Source organism: Myotis myotis, unplaced genomic scaffold, assembly GCF_014108235.1.
Source record: "Myotis myotis isolate mMyoMyo1 unplaced genomic scaffold, mMyoMyo1.p scaffold_m19_p_3, whole genome shotgun sequence".
Lineage (NCBI taxonomy): Eukaryota > Metazoa > Chordata > Mammalia > Chiroptera > Vespertilionidae > Myotis > Myotis myotis.
Window position 1 is genome coordinate 175103446 of NW_023416335.1, and position 23359 is coordinate 175126804.

The 23359-nt window shown below is 44.5% G+C and overlaps 1 protein-coding gene across 6 annotated transcripts in view; it reads left to right on the top strand.

The window, feature by feature from the left end:
• Window positions 1-23359, top strand: part of DENND5B (DENN domain containing 5B) — a 175763-nt gene that overhangs the window by 145958 nt on the left and 6446 nt on the right. For all 6 annotated transcript variants that reach the window (XM_036298012.1, XM_036298013.1, XM_036298015.1 and 3 more), the window contains 8 exons: window positions 8744-8872; window positions 9474-9595; window positions 12777-12922; window positions 14841-14959; window positions 15941-16128; window positions 20247-20329; window positions 20538-20664; window positions 22534-22708. In XM_036298012.1, the coding sequence (XP_036153905.1) occupies window positions 8744-8872; window positions 9474-9595; window positions 12777-12922; window positions 14841-14959; window positions 15941-16128; window positions 20247-20329; window positions 20538-20664; window positions 22534-22708 (1089 nt within the window). The remainder of the gene's footprint in view (window positions 1-8743; window positions 8873-9473; window positions 9596-12776; window positions 12923-14840; window positions 14960-15940; window positions 16129-20246; window positions 20330-20537; window positions 20665-22533; window positions 22709-23359) is intronic.

Here is a 23359-nt window from a genome sequence, read left to right on the forward strand (position 1 = left end):
TTACTGGCCTTAGAAATCATTAGAAGGCATCAGTGTGTCTAAGAAGATGTATTGAATGAGGGAGGCAGAGGTTTTTTTCTTTTAAACATTTTAGGTACAATACTTACTCAACTCTTAAAAATATGTGGGCTTAAAGTGAATATTATAACATTTATAACACTTGTAACTTTATTGCTTTAGTAATATTAATAGGATGTTTATTTGGTTTGTCAGATACTTGTGACTGAAAAGCATAACTGTAATGAGTGGCAGCATAGTAGAGTGGTAAAACATCCTGGCTTCACCACTTACTAGCTGTGTGACCCCAAGCAATTTTTGTAACTTCTCTGTGCCTCAATTTCCCATCCCTCAAATAGAGATTCAAAAAGTTATCTATCTTATAGCATTGTAAGTGAATTAGTCTATAGCAGTGATGGCAAACCTTTTGAGCTCGGCGTGTCAGCATTTTGAAAAACCCTGACTTAACTCTGGTGCTATGCCACATATAGAAATTTTTGGTATTTGCAACCATAGTAGAACAAAGATTTATATTTTTGATATTTATTTTATATATTTAAATGCCATTTAACAAAGAAAAATCAACCAAAAAAATAAGTTGGCGTGTCACCTCTGACATGCGTGTCATAGTTTCGCCATCACTGGTCTATAGTCTATTACTGTAAAAAGTTTCAAGAAGTACTTGGCTCATAGTAAGAGCTCAGTAAATGTTGGTTTTTGTAATCTGAGTAAGTTCATGTACTTATAACTTAACTGTTATATTCCTTGGTAGATGACATGTAGTTGTCCTCGTGTGGCTTATGATTCCTTTTGATGGCCAGCATAAGAGGAGTAGTTGTAACTACTGCTCACTTATTCCATTGACTGTTAGATCAATGAACAGTGACCTCTCTAGTCTAAGCCCCTAAAATTTCTCACCTGGATTACATCATGGTGCCCATATTTCTGTGCTTGCCCTACTCTATCCTCCCCCTGGATATATGGTGATCTTACAATAACGTCTAGATCACTTGCCCTGGCTAGCAATAGTCTATGGGTGTACATCAGGCTAAATATAATCCTATATAACAAAACCCTAATATGCAAAGCGACTGATCAGTGGAATGCCTGGTTGCTATGATGCACACTGACCACCATGGGGCAGATGCTTAACGCAGGAGTTGTCCCCAGTCAGGGCCAGCAAGTGGGTGGTGCTAGGCCACCAGCCAAGACGGGTGCCAGCAGGGGGTCCTCCCCACCCCCAATTGCCCCGCCAGTCACCCCACAGATTGGCCTTGATCACTGGCCAGGCCTCAGGACCCTACCCTATATATTGGGAACAGTCTCTTAGATTTAAAAATTAAAACCCGGCAAGGCTACTCTAACACTGAAAAAACAGGATGATGCAGCGATGACATGCATGGACTCTGGCTTGCACATTTTGTGGTGAGCCCTGATTCTGACATAACTGTGTGACAAAGCCATTTATTTAACTTCTCTCTGCTTCAGTTTTTCCACCCATAAGATGGGGAAAATGGTACTACTGCCTCAGAAGGATCATGTTATCTACTACTTTTTATAATCAGGGCAAAAAAATGTAGCTGCCCATACAACAGCAAGATGCCTTTCATCTGTATGAAAAGTATGGTCACTGGTACATGCAGCCTCCCAGATTGTGAGAGGGATGTCCCTCGAGGGGCCCCAGATTGCGAGAGGGCACAGGCTGGGTTGAGGCCCCCCCACCCCCACCCACTCCAGTATAACCTTGGATAATCAATATTGGTTATTGATGTCCTGTGACTTCCCACTTAAGGGTACTTTGGCTTTTAATTTTCAGACTTTGTCATATAAAAATATCTGAGAGACTTCCCCCCTAAGTATCCTAAAGTGATGTTTTGGGCAAATGATAGATGCTTTTAATAAAACCTTGATTGATTGATTACTTCCAAAAGGTGCTTAGTAAGGTGGAAAGGCGTTGCCCAGAAAAGACAAGCTGACTTCCCTAACGTTTTATTACAGAAAATTTTAAATACAGCAAAGTCAAAAGATTTTATAGTAAACACATCCATATACCCATCACCTAGATTCTACCGTTTATGTTTTTCTATGGCTTTTTAAAAAGTTTTAATACACACACACACACATCATAAAATTTACCATTTTAACCATCCTATATAATAAAGAGCTAATATGCAAATTGTCATCATGCCATAATGGCTCAGATACTCAACACTGAGGAGAGAGGAATGGGGACCAGTCAGGCTGCGGCCCGGGAGAGGGAAAAGCCGCCCACCCTGTGGTCCCAGGCACCAGCGCTGCACCTATGCCTGTGGCCTGGGAGAGGGACAAGCCGCCTGCCTTGTGGTCCTGGGTGCCAGCGCTGCGCCTATGCCTGTGGCCTGGGAGAGGGACAAGCCGCCCACCCCGCGGTCCCGGGTGCCAGCGCTGCGCCTATGCCTGTGGCCTGGGAGAGGGACAAGCCGCCCGCCCCGTGGTCCCGGGCACCAGTGCTGCGCCTATGCCTGTGGCCTGGGAGAGGGACAAGCCGCCTGCCCTGCGGTCCTGGGTGCCTGCCGCTGCAGCCCAGGCAAAGTCACGGGCCCATGGTCCCTTACAGCTGCGGCCAGCCCAGGTGTAGCCAGCCCGGGTCCTGGGTGCCTGCGGCTGGCCAGAAGGAGGGAAGCCTGGGGCTCAGGTGCGGGGTGAGGCAGAGGCGATTAGGGGCGATCAGGCCAGCAGGGGAGCAGTTAGGGACAATCAGGGCAGTAAGGGAGCAGTTAGGGGCGATCAGGCAGGCAGGCAGAGCGGTTAGGGGCAATCAGGGAGGCAGGCAGGCAAGCAGTTAGGAGCCAGCGGTCCTGGGTTGCGAGAGGCAGTCAGACATCCCCTGAGGGGTCCCAGATTGGAGAGGTTGCAGGCCAGGCTGAGGGACCCCCTTCCCATGCACGAATTTCATGCACTGGGCCTCTAGTTTTTACTTGTCAGTCGGTAGCACTGAATACATTTGCATTGTTGTGCAACCATCACCACTGACCATCTCCAGAACTTTTTTGTCAGCCCAGACTGAAACTCTGTACTCATGTAAACAGTATTCTCCCTCCCCCACAAGCCACTACTCTATTTTATGTGTCTATGAATTTGACTCTTCTAGGTACCTCATGTAAGTAGAGTCATACCTTTTGCATTTGTTTAATTTCACTTAGCATAATGTTATTGCGGTTCATCTATAGCATATATCAGAATTTTCTTCCTTTTTTAAGGCTGAATAATATTCCATTGTATGTGCAAACCACATTTTGTTATCCATTTATTTATTCATCAATAGACATTTGAGTTGTTTCCACCTTTTGGCTGTTGTGAATAATGCTGCTATGAACATGTGTATTTGAGTCCCTGCTCTCAGTTCTTTTCTGTATATACCCAGAAGTGGAATTGCTTGGTCATATAGTAACTCTATGTTTAATTTTTTAAGGAACCATCGTACTCTTTTCCACAGTGACTGCACCATTTACATTCCCACATGCAATGCGCAAGTGTTAAGTTTCTCCACATCCTCACCAGCACTAGTTATTTTCTGTTTTGTTTGTTTGTTTGTTTGTTTGTTTGTTTGGACAATAGCTGTCCTAATGGGTATGACTTCCCGGTTTCTTATGCCATACATAGCCATAGGTCTTTAAATGTTAAGCTAGAGCAGGGGTGGGCAAACTTTTTGACTCGAGGGCCACAATGGGTTCTTAAACTGGACCGGAGGGCCGGAACAAAAGCATGGATGGAGTGTTTGTGTGAACTAATATAAATTCAAAGTAAACATCATTACATAAAAGGGTACGGTCTTTTTTTTTTTAGTTTTATTCATTTCAAACAGGCCGTAGTTTGCCCGCGGCTGAGCTAGAGTCTTCAGCTTTATAAGCTCGGATACCAACTCATTAGTAAACCAAAATGTAATTAGACTCTCAGGCACTGACTCTGGGTAACCCAACAGGCTTACTTCAGACATCTAAGAGATACGGCGAAATAATGGGCGGGATCCACTCCTGTCCAGTTGTCTATGAAGCCAATTTATTATTTCCTTAACCGATGACTTGATATTCTTTCACTGATATGGGTAGGCTCGGGGGGGAATCTAGATTAAAGTCAGAAGGCATTGTGCTCAGGAGCAGAGATGTGGAAGCCTGATCTTCCCTCTTCAAAATAGTGATCCTGGTGCTCATGGAACCGATGTCATCTCAGAAAAGCCCTGCAGAAGCACTGCCCGTGTGTCTCTCGTTTCTCTGCTCCATTCTGCCTTTTTATTTATTGTTGTTCTTATTCGTGATATGTTTACTTTAGAATTTAGCTCTCAGTGGACCAGCTTATTTCCCTATTTTCAAATTCTGGGTTAGTACTTCATGTAAGTCCATAATTGCTACCTAAGTAGTTGCTGTAATAGATCCAAGAAGAACATCCAAGTAATATTCTAAATTCTGATTTCTTTAAATCTGGACAATTGAAGGAAAAGTGTATTATCTAAGCCGTGGGTAGTATATCTCTCTGAGCCCATGCTCTCTGTTGGGCACATGCCTCTGTCCTTACCTCATCTTCTCAAGTTTCTCTCTTGAGGCAAATACATTGGTAGTTTAGGGACTTTGGGTTCTCACAGATGTCGAGAGTCTTGGCACTGGACTGCTTAGCAGCTGTAAGGAGCCCCTTTGTCTTAGTATCTCAGACCACTTCCCAAGACTTTCAGAGTTGCCAAATATCACCAATTGTCACTTGTAGAAAGACTTTTTGTTTGAATGAGAAAGGCTGGGGAGAGCAAATAACTGGACTGATTATCTACATGGAGAAGAGGAGGATTATCGTGGTGTTACCATTATTACCAGTTTTTTCCCAAAATAGCTCTGTGCATATCATCTAGCTGTTGGGCCTTATGTTCTTAATGACAAAATATAATTAATGATGCTGGGCATAGTAGAACATTGTATGATCTAGGAGATTGTGAATACTATAATCCAAATATAGATATTCTGAATAGGTAAACAAATGAACAGGATGTGAGTAAATCCTAGAAATAATCTATTTTACATATAAAGACGGGGATAAGTTACTTAAGGGTAAATTGGCAAGTGACTTTATCTTTTTATAAATAATGTGTACACGTGTGCTAATGAGCATCTGGTTTTATTCAGCACTAAAACTGAGTAGTCATGATTGATTTTGTTACCCCTGGGAAGGACTATTTTGAGGAATTTTTATGACTGTACAGGATATGAGCTTATTCTAAAATTGGCTGATTCTTTTATTTCTCTAATAAACATTACTGGGGTTCGCTATTCATGCAGTAAAATAAGCACCAGGAAATGTAGATGACATTTATTTAGGTGCTGTCAATCTTAGAAATCATTCAGTTTGGGGAAACAGAGTCTTGGCACCAGATTACTTAGCAGCTGTAAGGAGCCCAGGACGCACAATAAGAAGCTCATTCGAACTGGTATCTTCCAGAATCCAAGAGCAAGAATTGCAGCTGGAATGGAAGCAGTCTTGTTATAGGTCACTCTCTGTCTCACAGGACGCAGATCCTCTCTGCTTCTCCCGTTCTCTCCCTTCCCTTCCGGCTGTATGGTGCACATGCTCGCCCAAGCCCTGGCTTTAACATCCTGTCTTATTTTTGGCATTCAGTGAGAACTCACTTGGTACTAATTCTCAGTTGCTGAGAGGAAATCTGATTGGCTCAGCTTAGGTCAGGCATGTGCCTCTGATCCAGTCAGTTGTGGCTGAGGGGTTAGGAGCGTGGTGCCGTGGGTCATGGTGGCCCCCGGAGTTGTGCCTCCTGGGTCTGTGGAAGGGAAGCTTCTCCAGGAATGAGGCTGCCCGAAAGAAGTGATTGGATGAAAACGGGTGGCGCCTCTAGAATAACACTTGTGGTCTCTGTGACCTTGGGTGGGTCACTCAGTTTTCTCATCTTTACAGTGAAATAATGATGTTCTCCCTCTCGCTGGTTATTGTGATGATCAGATAAGACAAAGTACATAACAACTTCTTTAAGTTAGAAAGCTTTGTATCAAGGTTAAAAACTAAATCAAGTAGATAAGTTATTTAAACCACACCATGTATGCTTTTCTGTGAAGTAATGGCTCTGTTTTAGAAATAATACTTGTATGATATTATGCTGAATGCCATTATAACTATCTATAATAAATTATTCCAACTAAAAAGACATTAAAATGGTATGACTACATGCCCCGGCCAGTGTGGCTTAGTTGGTTTGAGAGTCATTTCGTATCCTGAAAGGTTGTGGGTTCCATTCCCAGTCAGGGCACATACCCAGGTTGCAGGTTGTGGGTTCCATTCCCGGTCAGGGCACATACCCAGGTTGCAGGTTGTGGGTTCCATTCCCGTTCAGGGCACATACCCAGGTTGCAGGTTGTGGGTTCCATTCCCGGTCAGGGCACATACCCAGGTTGCAGGTTTGCATCCCCAGTTGGGGGTGAGTATGGGAGGCAACAGATCTCTTGCACTCGCTCTCGTTCTCGCTCTCGCGCTGTGTGTGTGTGTGTGTGTGTGTGTGTGTGTGTGTGTGTGTCTTTTCCTCCCTTCCTCTCTATAAAATCAATTTTTAAAAAAATCACATACCACATATCCTCAGTGGAAGATTTAATAAAAAAGGTATAGCCACACAGAAAAACATTGAATAGATTTGGATTAAAGTTGAATAACACAACACATATACATGTCTAAGCATACAATTAGATAGTGATATACAAAGCAACAGAGCTGTCTTGTGGTATTTTTTTTTCAGCTCCTAATATGTGCTGGGCCTTATAGGGTACAAAGAAGGATGCAAAGCTACTCAGAGGTATTGGGCTCCTTGCTTGTCCTCAGGGAACTTGGCAAGATGAGAAAAACATAAGCCAAGAGAAGATGATCAAAGTAGTAGGCAGTGCACGATACATGTAGCTTAGACTACAGAATTTCATAAATTAGAGAGGTCGTTGGAGGCTGTCACGGTCAAGGGAAGCGCTCCAGAAGCTGGGATTCAGACATGAATAGAATCACAGAGGGAAGCAAGTAATGGAATGCGGCATCGCAGGAGCCACTGCTGTGACAAATCCCTCCCACCAAAAACACCAGCACAAATGCTTTTATGATGGGAATGCTGATTGCCACCTAAATAAAATGCGCTTCGTTTTATGTGCTGCAGTTCTCCCCATTTTCCTTAAGCACAGATTGTTTTTCAAATTATAATTATTTTCCACTTTGTCATTCTTCACCATGTCGGCAGGTACCTGTTTAAGGCCAGCGTAACACTAATTTCAGTAGAGTTTACTGTTTTAGAGTAGGAAGGGTATGTAGGGAAACATTAAGTACTTATCAACCTCCATATAGATTCATTTTCAGTGAATTCATTTTGAATTAACTTGGTATTCTTGGATCATGGGAGCTCAGAGCCCGCTCGGCACTCCCGGGGTTCCATGTAAATACTGTCGAAAGTTAAGTGGTAAACGCCTGAGCATCTCCCCAGGTCAGCCGTGCCATCCTTTGGGGCATGTCGGTAGGGTTGAGGGACAGCCCGTGCTGTTTCAGGAGCTCACCCCGGGGCTGTCAGGGCTCAGCACTGCCGCCGCCACCACCAATAAGAACCAGGCTCCAGGGGGGGCTGCTTGTCCCCAGCTTTCTCCCTCATGACCAGACATCATGGTATTAGCCCTTTAAAAATAAGTGCGTCATAAATCTCATTCACACTGTCTGCATGCCACCTGGTTAGTGTGTCTGTGTGCTGTCATGTAATGCTTTACGTCTTGTTTATCAAGAGTGTTTGATTATCAGTCAGCACTTAGGATCGAGGGCCTAAATGTTCAGATCCAAGGACTGAGCGAGAGGGAGGAAAACAGAGAAATGTGTGTGCGTGGCAAGATAAGGCTTTAGTCCTTATTCTGAAAGCTTAGAATCATCAGACAAAAGGTTTCGTTGCAATATTTATTACAGCTAGGATGAGTCATTCTAGATTAAAAAAAAAAATCAAAGGCGGATCAGAAGCACAAAGACCTCAGTGACTCACTGTGGTGGTTTTACAATCGCCCCTCCCATAGGCTTGTCCATCCTCCCTGTCCTTTGTCCCCTTAGGAGGAAAATCATTTAGGAAGATAAACACAGCCCTATGGGGTTAGCGTTGACTTCTACATGAATACCAATTTCCACATGTATGTTACATTCAACTGGCGTGTGACCACACAGTGTTTCTTTGTAGCCACACAGCTTTTCAAGTCTTGCAAATTTTTTAAATGTTGAATTTATCAATGCAGTACAGCGTGTCTGCTGATGCCATAGGAAGTAAGGTTTCATCTTTCCCATGTGTTGTCTAGGGCTGCTGCAAATAATTCAGTGGATTAAATTTGCGGCAGATACTTTGTTAAGCTATAGAATAATTATTTTGGATAAAAACCTGAATGTCAGCCTGTTTAGTTTATTTTCCTGAGAGTCAGGAATAACCAAGTGCCAGTTTATCTGTGAAGCTGAAAGAACATAATGAAACATTAAAGGGTGAATGGGTTTCAAATGCTTTGTTTGTCTTAAGATGTAGCCTGTTTGCTTGTGTTTTAAGGGTAATCCTGATGTGGGGCTAGATTCATAACTAAGATAGAACCTTTGAAGGTTTAATCAACATAAACTGTGTCTTACCTGTTGCTTCATTTAAGTATACATGAACTTTCCTGTGCAGAGTGCTGCAACCCTGGGTTCTTCTCCAGTTCTTAGGATCTACATCTTTTCTGTTGCTGCTGTTCCCTAGGCACATTCAGAACATGAGTGAGATCAAGACTGATGTCGGACGAGCTCGGGCGTGGATAAGGCTGTCTCTAGAGAAGAAGCTCCTGTCCCAGCATCTCAAGCAGTTGCTGTCTAACCAGCCACTTACCAGGTGAGACAGATTGAGGTCTTTCGGTGTCTAGGACCTGTGTGCTTACAAAGCACAGTGCAAAAGTTGACAAACTGTAGTTTTGTTTTTCTTACGTAACGAGGAGTCCAGGGCTAGGCGGTCCCCCGTGCCATCCTGGACGCAGGCTCTTTGCCCCTCCTCCTGGACAGCCTACAGTATATGCCGATCACCTATGGTTACAGGACGGCTCCTCTTGTAAAATTAATGAGTCAGAGGGTTTGACTGGTTTAAAAGAAGTGTTACCAACAAACTGCTTTCCTGAAACTCTCAGTCCCACTGTCTGTCGGAATAGCTAGCTATTCATTGCCCCCCACCTCGTTAGCACTGGTCAGCACGTTCTGATCTCTATTAGTTTCGTAGACAAAATGGATTTGTGGTTTGTCCCCCCCCCCCCCCCCCCCCCGCATTGAATTACTGATTAGGTTAAAAATGTTAACTGTCTACATGTTCATTTTTGAGAATTGTCTGTTCTTTCCAGAGTAGAATTTCTACCCGGTTTGTCTAAGCAGAGGTGTTTACTCCTCATGGAGGACATGATGAGAAATAGCCTACACTATTGGGTGCTTGTCCTGCTCTTTCCTAGGAAGCTCTATAAGCGCTATGCCTTTCTGTGTTGCGAAGAAGAAAGAGAACAGTTTCTCTACCATCTCCTCTCCCTCAACGCTGTGGACTACTTCTGTTTCACCAGTGTCTTCACCACCATCAGTAAGTCTGGGGAGCCGCTGTTCAGTGAAGAGTTGCTCGGGCGATGAATGGAATAGGGTTCATATTTTTTAAAGTGAGACATACCCTAGTACACCGAGGTGGGCACTGTGACGCCCCCTCCCGCACCCCTCTCCTTTAGGAATGAAGGGTTCTCAGCTCTCGGCCCTGTGGGGAGGGAGGGCCGCACCTCCTGCCAGGGCCAGCCTGCTCTGATGGTCAGAGGCTGTTCCAGAACTAGCCATCTGGCCATCTGGCGTCATCACGACAGCTCACAGCTCAGCTCTCCCTCCACCAGGCCTGCTTTCTTCTCTCACGTTGATCCCAGAAGCAACATTCTGGTGCTGATTTCCGACTCAGGGTCTGCCTCCCAGGAAACTCAGTCTGCAACAGGAGTGGGATGGACATGAAAAGGGATATATTTCTAGATCTTATCCAAAACCCATAAACTCAAAGAATCAGTAGGTGATAAAAATAAACTTTTCTACCTGAACATCGTTACTCTGTGGTGATTCCGAAAGACTTCAGGATCTTGCTTGGGAGTGTAGGTTGTGGAGGGAGGAGATGCTGATGGGTTTGGATAAGCTGAATTAAAGCGTATATTCTCTTCACCATTGCCGATTCTTACGAGCTGTGGGTCCCCTTTCCTAGTTTATAGACTTTTTACTTGTATCAGTTTGGAGTTAGGTTCAGCTGCAAGTTTCAGAAACTTGCAAAACAGTGGTTTAAACAAATTAGTAGTTTTATTTTTCTTGCATAACAAGAAGTCTTGTAGTAGGCAGTCCATAGTGCCATCATGGACATGGCTCTTTTTTTTTTTCCCAATCCTCACCTGAGAATATTTTTTCCATTGATTTTTAGAAAGAGTGGAAGGGGAGAAGAGGGGAGGGAGATAGAAAGGAAGGAAAAGAGAGAAACATTGATGTGAGAGAGACACATCGATTGGTTGCCTCCTGCACATGCCCTGTCTGGAGCCAGGAGCAAACCTTCAACCGAGGTACGTCCCCTTGACGAGGAATCAAACCCGCGACCCCTTGGTCCTCAGGCCAAAGCTCTAACCACTTGGCACCACCGGCCAGGGCGTGGACATGGGCTCTTGGTCCCTCTCCTCTTAGACAATCCTCAGTGTGTGCTCATCATCTCCTGGTCACAGGATGGCTATTCTCAGTCCACCTTCCAGCAGGAAGAAGGAAGAAATGCCAAGGAAAAAGCGTCAGAATCTGTGCTCGGAAAACATAATTTTCCAAGCAGTCACCATAAACATCACTAGCATTCCACTGGCCAGAATCCTGTAGGTTTTTGGTTTTTCTAGTCTCTGGTAGAGGCAGACAAGGAGCACTGGAGTTGAAATGGTTATTGAGCCAACCTATCTGGGAAGCTGCTATTCATTCATTGGGTTATTAGGTTGTTGCAGGAATGAAAAGCTAAAATGTTATATACAATTTTGAAAGAGAAGAAATAGGACTCCTAGAGTCCTCCTTATATCTGCAGATTCCTCTTTAGCTAAGAAAGTCTTTCAATTTGAGGAACTGAGATACTTCATGAAAGAAATATTCTGAGTTTAAATAATGTTACTTTTTACACTTGATGAAATCACTGTGGTGCATCTGCGGGCCCTCTGCAGGCCCTTTTCTGCAGCTCTTCTAATCCTGTCAGTGAAAGAAATTAGAGAAACCTCTGGCGCCCAAAATAGTCTCGCGCTAACCTCTTCTGCTTTCAGTTCCAAAAACGACTTGATTCTTGTGATGACTAAAACATGCAAGTAGGGCCTTTCCCCTAGCATTTCCTCTCCTTCGGCCAAAATAGGCAGACAGACGGGGAGGTGATCCGCTCCACGTGAAGAACGTGGTCTGTGTAAAATCAGGGAAACGAACCGTTTGTCCCATTCATGTTCCTCCCCTCAGAATGCACTGAACCCTGAGCCCGTATGGGGAGGCGGCACCTGGGCATCTGGCCCAGTCAGTGTTTCTCTCCTTCCCGGTACATCTTTCAGGGAGGGCTTCTCATACGCCCTCTGGTAACCGAGTGAGCAGAAATCCCAAGAATTACAACAAAAGATATGGATTCTACCCTGCTTTAGGAGCGGGTGGGGGGGGGACAACAACAACGTATGGCTCTGAAGGATAAGGATGTGCTACTGTTTGAGCCGCCCCCATTTTTTAAAGGAAAATGGAGGGGGCGTGGTAATGTTTGACTTATTGTGTTCCCACATTTGAGCAAAAGACAGTGGTGGGACAGTGACACCTAGTGGTGTGCCTTTGAAGAGCCTTCAGAAGACAAGGTTTCCCAGCTGTTTCCACGTCTTGATTCTTTTCCTGAGGCCCCTCCGTGAGTCGTGAGTCACCTTCATAGCTTTCCAAGTTGTCGTTTAAAGACCTTACGCTGTGTCCAGAGTGGCGGTGCCGTTGTTCATTTTTCTCGGCTTTGCATATTGAGCTGTAAAATTGGGATGGGGACGTTCGGAAGTGCCATGCCTTAAAGCACTGCCCAAGACGGTCAGCAACAGGGATGCTAGCCAAGAAGTCATCCAGCCCCTTTTTCATATGAAACCAGACAGGAGCCGTGCTCATGTGTACTCGGTTTTGAAACAAAATTAATAAAAGCGTTAAAGCAATGAAAACACTTTACAGCACTGTTAGTGTTCATGTCCTCAAGTATTCTGGTGCTAATGCCTGAGATTGTTTATAAATGCACGGGGATGTATATCGCCAAGGTGATATGCATGCCATGCGCACATGGTGGTGTATATGCTGGGGAAACCACCTCAGGTATCAGGACTTAGGTCTTACAAACTAGACCTCATTTTTCTAAACTAGGAGGGGTTATGATCTCATCTTTTTGTCTAAGTACATCTTGATAGATCATAAAAAGTGAATTATCTGTGGCCCTGGCCGGTGCGGCTCAGTTGGTTGAGCGTCCTCCCATGCACCAATAGGTCGGCAGATCGACTCCCATCAGGGCACGTGCCTGGGTTGCGGGCTCGATCCCCAGTGTGAGGTGTTCAGGAGGCAGCCAATCAATGTTTCTCTCTCCCTTTCTCTCTCTAAAAATGAATAAAACATATTTTTAAACACATATTTAAGTGACTTATCTGTGAAAGCCAACAGCGTTCTTAATGCATGTTTGTTTTGTTATCAGGAGAGTTGTATTGTAATTTTTAACTAATTTCAGCATTTTCCTCCAGTGATTCCGTATAGGTCGGTGATCATCCCCATCAAGAAGCTGAGCAACGCGATCATCACCTCGAACCCCTGGATCTGTGTGTCGGGAGAGCTGGGAGACACGGGAGTGATGCAGATCCCCAAAAACCTCCTCGAAATGACCTTTGAGGTCGGTCCCAGCAGAAAGCGTCATATGTGATTCCACACAAGGATTTCAGTTTCGCCTTTTCATTTTCCTGGAGTCAGATAATACACAGGCGCAGTCAGGCATGCAGGATCACTTCTGTGGTCATGTAGCTGTGGGCAAGTTGTCGGAAACATGCTAATTTCTTTTGGATCTTGGTTGTAAGTTTCATTGTTAAGCTCTGCTTTCCTACCTGTGACGGTGCACTGGGGCCTTTTCCAGTCCTGCTTCAGGACCCTGAGCCTTAGCACTCAGTGCTTTCCCCACAGCAGTCCTCGTCCTCACGGCAGACGCTCCCACCTGACCCTGGCCACAGGGACAGGAGAACTGCGTCCCTGTTCATGGCTTGCAGACTACGTGGTGACATTTATAAAGTGATTTTGTGAAAATACCTTTCAGTGTCCTCATTCAGGTCTGGCTTGGGGAAGTATTCCCGCGTGTGTGAGCTCACAGGCAGGTAGGGCCCGGCATGCTGGAGGAAGCCAGTGCCTGCTCTGAAAGGAAGTGGTACTAACTGAGCGCCCTGTTCTCATGTTCCTTGCGGCCCAGGAATAGCTCTCTCCACACAGAATCCCATTTGGGCCCTATCTACCCAGTGAACTCACAGCCATCTATATATATATAAAAGCCTAAGCAACCATTCGACTGATAACTATGATGCGCACTGACCACCAGGGGGCAGATGCTCAACACAGGCATGGAAACATGGAACAGAATGATGAAGCTCAAAGGGAATGGTGAGGGAGAGGGCAGGAAGAGATTAACCAAAGATCTTACATGCATACTAGAGGTCTGGTGGCATGGATTCGTGGCCTTTGGGGATCGAGCCAAAACTGGCCCAGTGCACAGATTCTTGCACTGGTGGGGTCCCTCAGCCTGGCATGTGGGGATCGGGCAGAAACAAGCAGTCCAACATCCCCTGAGGGGTCCCAGATTGCGAGAGGGTACAGGCCAGGCAGAGGGACCCCACCAGTGCATGAATCCGTGCACCAGGCCACTAGTCTGTATATAAAAGATTAAAACCCTTAGCTTTTCTTTGACTACCAAGAATGGAACATAACTACACCGTACGTCCCATCAATGCTGCTTCCAAACACTCTCACGTCTGTCTGGTTCCTTCCATCTCAGCAGCCACAGCTAATTTAAGGTGCCATCCCCCTCACCTGAGTCACTGTGTTGCCTTCTCACTGCAATACAAAGTCAGGGGCCTAAGAACTCAGCCCTGATAGTCCCAACTGCACATTGGCAGTGGGGTCTGTGATCTCTTATCAGAATTTAAAAGTCAGCATTTAAGTGACATGTATTTTTACCATTCCTGTTATGATCACTTTCTTTTGTACTTGTCCACAAAGGGCCAGGAAAGATGTTGATAGCTATGCTGTCTTGTTGTTGTTTTTTAACAATAGCTTTGAAGATCTCTAGTAGATGAGGTTTAAGGTCAGTTCTGCCTGAGTATTTTATTTGGAACAAAAATAGCTGGGTCAGTGATTTCTTTCTTTTTCTATCTATAGGTGTGTTTCTGACCTCTCTGTAACTGAACCTAATAGCACCCTTTTTCCACTTCTTGAAACTCTTCTCATCCTTTAAGGCACACATCACTGTCTGTGTGGTGTTTCTAGGTTCCCCGGTTAGAAATAAATTTCCTTCTCCAGTGTCTGCTTCCACTGCTTACGTCGCGAGTCTAGCACCCTGTGCAGTCCCTTCATTAGGCAAAGTCCACCCGTCTCCTGTATCATGAGAGGGGATGTATTGGCGGTGACTGTGCTTCTCCAGTGCAGAGCAGAGCACACTGGCAGGGTGGGCCCTGTGCAGCGGAGGGAGGTGGAACCACAGCACCACAGCGAAAGCCCAGAGGAAGTGGGATGGGACGGGCGCTGAGTAACCTGTGCTCCTGTCCCCACAGTGCCAGAACCTGGGGAAGCTGACCACTGTGCAGATTGGTCACGACAACTCGGGACTGTTAGCCAAGTGGCTAGTGGATTGTGTCATGGTCAGAAATGAAATCACGGGACACACATACCGGTGAGTACACGTCCTTAGGAACTCAGAGTTCCTGTTGCGAGACTTGCTAGACAAGAAAAGGTTTAAGAACTGTTTCTTTCTAAAGCTTTCCCTCTGCCCCCTGTATCTTAGTTTAGTTATTTGGGGTTGTTTTGGTTTGGTTTGATACAAACTTGCCCCCAAAAAATACTTTACAAAAACACATTTTGTTCACTGCTAATGCTTAGTTCACAAGTGTTGATTGTTGTGTTGAAAACGATTGCTGTAACTCTGATAAGAAAGGAAGAAAGAAACAAGCTTAAAATAATTTCAGTGTGAGGACAGGATCTCTCGGACTCCGCTAGTTCCAGCCAGCACCCCTTTCTGTGAACATTCTCTTTTCTTCTGTAACTTATCTCCGATACTCATAGTTTGAGACTATTCTAAGAGTTATTTTAGCCTGGCCTGTATGGCTCAATAGTTGAGCATTGACCCATGCACCAAGAGATCGCTGGTTTGATTTCCAGTCAGGGCACATGCCTGGGTTGTGGGCTTAATCCCCAGTAGGGAGCATGCAGCAGGCAGTTGATCAAAATTGATGTTTCTCTCTCTTCCCTCCTCTTTCTCTGAAATGAATTTTTTTAAATCTCAAATTTTAAAAAAAGAATTATTTTAATTCAGTTGGGTGTGATAATAACCTATGGCTATATGAGAGAGAAAACGTCTTTATTATTTAGAGATTTATACTGAAGTGTTTTACATGTCCTAGTGTATGTAACTTACTTTTAAAATGCTTCAACAAAAAATGATAAGTCTAGGTGATAAAAATACAGGTGTTTGTTATACTGTTATTTTCTCTATTTTTCTGTGTTTGAAATTTTTCATAATTAAACAACCCACAGGCACTAAAATGGTGGGCTTTACTCATGGTGCTATTTTTTAAATTCTGATTAAAACGAGTAAATGAAATACTGGTGATGCAGAAGGTGGTGTTCTGTGGTTGGTTGGTTTTCGTCCGGCTAGGTTCCCGTGCGGGCGGTGGCTGGGGAAAGGCGTTGATGACGGGAGCCTGGAGCGGATCCTCATTGGAGAGCTGATGGCGCCCGTGGCAGATGAGGACCTGGCGAAGCAGTGCCGGACGCCCCCCCAGCAGAAGTCGCCCACCACGGCCAGGAGGCTGAGCATCACTTCACTGACGGGAAAAGCCACCAGTAAGTTGGTCTTGTATTTCTCAGTCTGTCGCAGATGGTGCAGGCGTCATGTAGCCATTTCACAGAAAACTCTCACATTAATGAATCGTGGCAGGGAGGTTACAAAGAAGAATGCTGAGGAAAATTAACTTGGGAGAAGGGGCTTCAGAAAAGTGGGGAGAGAAAAAAAGGAAGAAAAAATAAGGCAAGACATTACAAATAATTAAAAGCCTGGAGAATTCGGATGTTAAAACTCAGTAAAAATGCATTCTCTGTTTCAATTAAGCTATGGAAAAATGAATAAGTAATATTTTGCCTGAAACCTAAAAGAGGAATACAAAATTGTTTGGTATTACAATACTCCGACATAGCCACATTTAGTTACATAGAGCCCTTTATTCTAAGAGAAATTCTAAAAACCCCTGTCCCTACCCTCCAGCTTCATATAAGTGATGAAACAAGATACTGTAAAGGAGTGAGTTTTGTGGGTGGCATACTGTGTTCACCTGTCATTTTTACTAGTACAGTAAACTCCTAATTTATACTAATGTGGTCTTTAGTAGGCTGAATAACGTCTCCCAGGATATCAGATCTAATGCCTAGAATCTGTAAATGTTGCTTTCTTTGGGAAAAGATGTAATTAAGTTAAGGATTTTGAGATAGAGAGATTATCCTGGATTTATCGAGGGGGGCCCTAAAAGCTATCACATGTATTCTTACAAGTGGGAGGCAGAGGGAAATCACACACACAGAGAAGACGACGGTGTAAAGATGGAAGCAGAAACTGGAGTGATGCAGCCACAGCCATGGACTGCCAGCAGCCACCAGAGGCTTGGCGGGGCAAGGGCACCTTCTTCCACAGAGCCTGGAAGGCAACATACACTGCGGGCACCTTGGCCTCCAAGACTGTGAGAGAATACATTTCTATTGTTGTAAGCCACCCAGCTTGTGGTTATCTATCACTGGAGCCACAGAAAACTAAGGCAGTGTGACTTAGTGAAAAAATTACAGAAGTTTATCAGTGAGGTAGTTTCATTTTAGTTACAGACAATAACCATAGTAGAATAACAAAAGTAACTGAGAAGCCCTTAGTTTACTAACAAAGCAGTTTCCTTATCAGTGGTTCTCAACCTTCCTAATGCCGCGACCCTTTAATATAGTTCCTCATGTTGTGGTGACCCCCAACCATAAAATTATTTTCGTCGCTACCTCATAACTGTAATTTTGCTACTGTTATGAATCGTAAATATCTGATATGCAGGATGTATTTTCAGGGGTCGCGACCCACAGGTTGAGAACCGCTGCCTTAGATAGTATTCATGATTAGAATGATTTCTAAAGACCCCCCCTCCTTATTTCTTAAATTACTTCCCTGACTCATAAATGCTTTCTGTAGTCAGAAGTAAAATTTACACCATGCACCCACCAGAATCAATAAAATTTAAAAGACTGATAATAGCAAATATTGCTAAAGATGGAGAACAGTGCAGTGCTCATACACTGCTTGTGGGAATGTAGAAGGAAAAACAGTTCAGTTTCTTATAAAGATACTAGTGGCCTGGTGCACAGATTCATGCACATTGAAAGGAAATTAATTAGAAGGTGGCCAGAGGGGCCAGACTGAGCAAGATAGGCTGGACATTCCCTGGAGCCAACCTCCCGCAGTCCCTCCCTGGCCGGCTGCACCTGGGGCAGCACTGCAGCTTGAAGGGTGTCTGCGGAGTGAGCGGGGTCCCTCCAGCAGGTGGGGGTCCCTCAGCCTGGCCTGCGGGGATCGGGCCGAAACTGGCTCTCCAACATCCCCTGAGGGGTCCCGGATTGCAAGAGGGTGGTTCTCGGGTTCTCGGCAGCTCCAGTGTTGAGCATCTGCCCCCTGGTGGTCATTGCACATCATAGCTACTGGTCAGACAGTCAGGCGGTCGATGATCACTTAGCCTTTTATATACATACTAATAGATTCATACACTTACCATATGCTTGCCCCCAAAACCTCCTAGATATTTAACCAAGAGAAATGAGTATATATATATATTGACACTAAGACTTGCAGTCAGATGTTCATAGCAGCTTTATTCACAGTAGCCAAAATGGAAACAACCCCAATATCTGTAGTTGGATAATGGATAAGCAGGTTGTGGTATATCTATTCAGGGGAATACTTTTCGGCAATATGTTAAAGTAAACAAACTATTGATACATCTAACAGCATGGATGAATCTCCAAAATATTCTGTGGAGTGGAAGAAACCAGACATAGAGGACTAGGTACTACTAGTATATGATTCCATTTTCATTAAATTTTGGAAAAGGCAATGTAAGAATGATAGAAGGCAGGTCGGCAGTTGCCAGGGGTTGAGAGCTGGGGAACAGGATTGACTCAATGGGGGCACAGGGGAACTTTCTGGGTTGACAGAAATTTTCTATATTATGATAATGGTGGTGGTTACATGACTATACACCTATCAAAGCTTGCCAAGTAGCACACTTAAATTTGCTGAATTTGTTATATGCAACACCTTAATTATGCGATTTAAAATTTTAAAATAGATTTTGCCTCAGTCTATCCAAATTATTACAGCTTCTGAATGAGTGCAGTTCCAGGGGTAGTACTGCTGTGAGAAGCCTTGTCCCCCACTTTTGGTTATATTTTCTTTTCTTACTCAGTGAGCATAAAATCTTAAATAACCTGAAACCCAGAGATGGGTCACTTAGTATTTTCTCACTGTGTGTGCAAGGTGATGTTTAGCGGACTCAAAGTATTTTGTTTTGTTTTGTTTTTTAATGGAGAATAATATTTTTTTTAAATATTTTCTTAATGATTTTTGGTTTTTTAGAGAGAGAGGGAGGAAGGGAGAGGAAGAGAGAGAGAGAGAAAAATATCGATGAGAGCGAAACATGGATTGTTTCACTCCTGCACACCCCCTACTGGAGATCAAGGCTGCAACCTGGGCATGTGCCCTGACCGGAAATCGAACTTGTGACCTCTTAATGCTTGGGACGGTGCTCAACCTACTAACCCACACTGGCCAGGCAGAACTCCAAGTTTTAAATCAGTTTTACTATACTGCTGGTCAGTGCAGGGCTCTTTTGGAATGGATAAAAGCTTTCAAAATAGACCTTCATGTTTAGAAGAAAAAATATTCAGAGAATGGTAAAAGTGAAAAGACTCCTAAGAGCTGAAGAAGCCACAACATCAGTGCTTCCGTCATAAGAAGTTCCCATTTTAACCATTTTTATTCATTGGTGTAGAAAAAACTTACTTGTTGTTACCTACAAAATGAATTTAGAGATTCTTAAAAACTAGAATGAATGGTTTGTCCTTTATGGTGTGACATGTAAAATCAATATAGTAGTTAATTTACCACAAGAAAATACCAAATCCATCATTTTTCTCTTGTTACTGACTTCTATCCCTGGATGAAACCTGTTTATCACTTCTTTATTTTTTCCATTCCTGGGGTTTGAGAGGCAAAGGCAGTTTAGATGCCACTCACACAGCCCACCAAGCTCGCCCTCCCCCTCCCTCGGGGCCTGAAGAGCAAGTGCTGGCCCAGGGATGAAGCGGTGCCCGGGTAGAGTGAGTAGCCAGGAAGGGAAGGAGTTCTGGCAGGGCGCCCAGTATACCTGGCATCTCCCCTTTCCTTTAAACACAACAGCAAAAAAACACAAATTCCAAGTTAGCCTTAAGAACCTCAGAAGCCTCGGTCTGTGCCCACGAAGGAGCGTGGAGGAAGGTGGGGTACGGGGTGGGGTTCCTGAGGGATGAGCTGTGGGTCTCCCCTGTTCCACTCCTCAGAGTAAATCACTGTGCCAGGCGATTTACACCTAACAGCTCATTCCCAGTGACCCATGCATGCGATAAGTGTATGTTGTGTACTTTCCCTGTTAGATTGAAGACATTTGACCAAGGTTTTAGATGACACGCGGTAAGGCTGGGATTTGAATGTAAGGGTCTCTTGGATTCTTTTCCATTGTGCCAAGATGCCTCTCACTGGCCCGGGGCAGGTCCGGTGGAGCCCCCGGCAAAGCCAGCCTGCGCTGGCGAAGTGCTTCCTGCATAGGTGGTCGCAGTTGCTATCCCATAGCGCTTCGGTGTATTCCCCTTGCCTGAGAATTCGGCCACTGTTTATTGTTTTTCAGAGCCCAATGCCGGACAGATCCAGGAAGGAATTGGAGAGGCTGTGAACAACATTGTGAAGCATTTCCACAAACCTGAAAAAGAGGTATGATGAGCTATGAAACTTAGTACAGGAGGATTTTAAAGCCGCTTTTATGCACGATCCATAAGGCGATACCAAGTGCTTTAATTTTCATTCGTCGGCTTTCTGATGGCTGCAGCAACGTGCCCCACGCCTCGGCTCCTGTCTCCCTGGCGTGGTTCCTAAGTGTAGGCACAGCAGGTCACTGTTTGGCACTGTGTTGTGTCCGCAGAGAGGAAGCCTCACGGTGCTGCTGTGCGGAGAGAGCGGCCTGGTGGCAGCGCTGGAACAGGTTTTCCACCACGGCTTCAAGTCTGCCCGCATCTTTCACAAGAACGTCTTCATCTGGGACTTCATAGGTAAATTCAAGCAGGTGGATGCCAGTGTAAGGTCATTGAGATGCTTCTTAGAAAACGCAAAGATCCAGGAATTGGGCGTAATAAGGGCTCATTTTAAGGGAGTATATTTTTTTAAAAAAAATATATCAAATAAGCACTGTCCTTTCTTTTCATTCAGTCAACAAATATTTATAGTGCCCACCATATTCCAGACGCTATTCTAGATGCTCAAGATATATATATATATATGTCAAGATATAACTAGCCCTAGCCAGTCTTGCTTAGTGGTTAGAGCACCGGCCCGTGGACTGAAGGGTCTTGGGTTCGATTGCCGCACATTGATTGCAGACTCAATCGGGGCCTGGGTCAGGGTGCCTGCGGGAGGCAACCAATCAGTATGTCTCTCTCACATGATGTTCCTCTCTCTCTCACTGTCTCTCCCCCTCCCTTCCACTCTCTAAAAATCAATGGAAAAAATATCCTCAGGTGAGGATTAACAACCAAAAGATATAACTAACAAAACATGAAAATTCCTGTGGTTGATAAACTTACATTCTGGTGGGGGCAGGGAGGACAAATAATACAAAGCAACATAATAAATATGCAATTCATCTGTTATGTTTGGTGATCGTTGTCTGGAAAAAATAGAACAAAGTAAGAGGAAATGGAGTGTAAATGGGCGGTTATAGGCTTTGCTGACAAGGTGACATTTGAACAAAGACTTTCAGGGAGTGCGGAAGTGAGCCCTGTGCATCCTGGGAGGGGGGCACTCAGCTGAGGGAAGGGCCCGGGCAGGCGCCCCGAGGCAGGGGTGCGAGGCAGGGGTGCGCCTGGCCATCCTGTGGAATTGTAGGGGGATCGGGCTGAGCAGTGAGGGGAAAGAAAGGATTTGGGGGGAAGAGGTATTTACTACAAGAGACAGGTTGTGAAGGGCTTCCAGGCCTTTGGAAGGACCTTGGTCTTTATCCTGAATGAAATGGAAGTTATTTGGAAGGTTTGGATATAAGGAGTGACGTGTTTGAAAAGGATGATACTAGCTCTGGGCTGTCCAATATGGTAGCCACTCGACACAGGTGCCCATTTAAATTCAAATTGACCTCATTTACATTTAAAATGCACCCCCTTAGTCACCCAGCCCTCCTGTAGCTATCAGCGGGACCTTACAGAGGGGAACCTTTCTCGGGCACAGTCCCCTGCAGTGTCTGCTCCAGCTTGCTGAGCTTGGTCGTCTTTATTTTGGTATGCAGCTCTTCTAGAATTCCCAGTTTCTTTAAAAGGGTGATTAATCATTCGTGTTTTGTACATAAGGCCTAGTTGATTTCATCTAATTTAGAATTTTTGGACAAAGAAAGGAAAGTTGACAGATTAGGCCCTTAGGAGTGATTTTTTTCTTTCCCTTCTAGAATGCCTGGAATATGGCTCCTGCTTCTGCTATGTGTACACATGCCTCTTTCTCCAGTTCACTGGCTCAGTTCCATTTCAGAATTGTGTTGCAGTGTAAGCCTGGCATTCTACAGCTGGAACCGGGGCCCCCATCCCAGCGGCTACCATGTCTTTGCTGCTTACTCCTGGAAGGTTCCAGTCAATAGAGGAGTCTGTTTTTATTTTTCTTCTTGCCAATTTCCATTTCAAGCAGCTCTTCCAAAGAGAGTAGCTTTTCCCAGCCTTCCAGAATGCAGTCTAGATTAGAAAATAAACTCCCGGGAGCACATTCCTGAAACATGGACCTCTAGACTTCATTGTGAAACCAATGGTAAAATGATGATTTGGGTTCCAGGACTGGCTCTAATGCAAAGCACCATTAGTGTTTCCAGGTAAACCTAGTGGATTCGTCTTTCTATGACAAAGTGCTGATGTGTATTGTGATGTGATTCTGACTTCCTTCCCCAGAGAAAGCCGTCGCTTATTTTGAAACCACTGACCAGATTCTAGACAACGAAGATGATGTCCTTATTCAGAAACCCTCCTGCAAAACCTTCTGCCATTACGTCAATGCTATTAACACTGCACCCAGGAGCATCGGGAAGGACGGCAAGTTCCAGATTCTAGTTTGCCTTGGAACACGGTATGAAGCCAGTTCTTGACTTTCCCTGTCTCTGTTACATGTCGAACAAGGGTCCAGGAAGGGTTAAACCAGGCCATGCCCCTTCCAAAGCTCTCCCGTGAGTCTCTTTCATTCCAAGGTTCATGATGAGAGTACTGTTTCTTGGGTACTTGCCATGTGTTAGGTAAAGCACTGTGCTAAGTATACTTTACATACATTATCTCATTGAATCCTCCTGCTGTTCACCACCACCAGTACTTGAAGTAGCAGCCAGTATCCCATTGTGTAGATGAGAAAATAGATGAAACACAGATAGCAGACTTTCCCAAGTTCACACAGTTAGAAAGAGGTGAAGCCAAGATTCACGTCATCTCACTCCAGAGCCCAGGCTCTCAACATTACACATTACAAAGATAGGTCAATAGTTACAGGTAGCGAGTATCCAAAGATAGGTAAATAGTTACAGGTGAATAGTATCCAAAGATAGGTAAATAGTTACAGGTAGGTTGGTAGATAGACACACTGACACACACATATACATGTACTGTCTAGAGCTTGTATAGTGTATATACACCACCATATTAAATTTAATAACATTGCAAATTCTTACTATATAGCAGTGATGGCAAACCTTTTGAGCTCAGCGTGTCAGCATTTTGAAAAACCCTAACT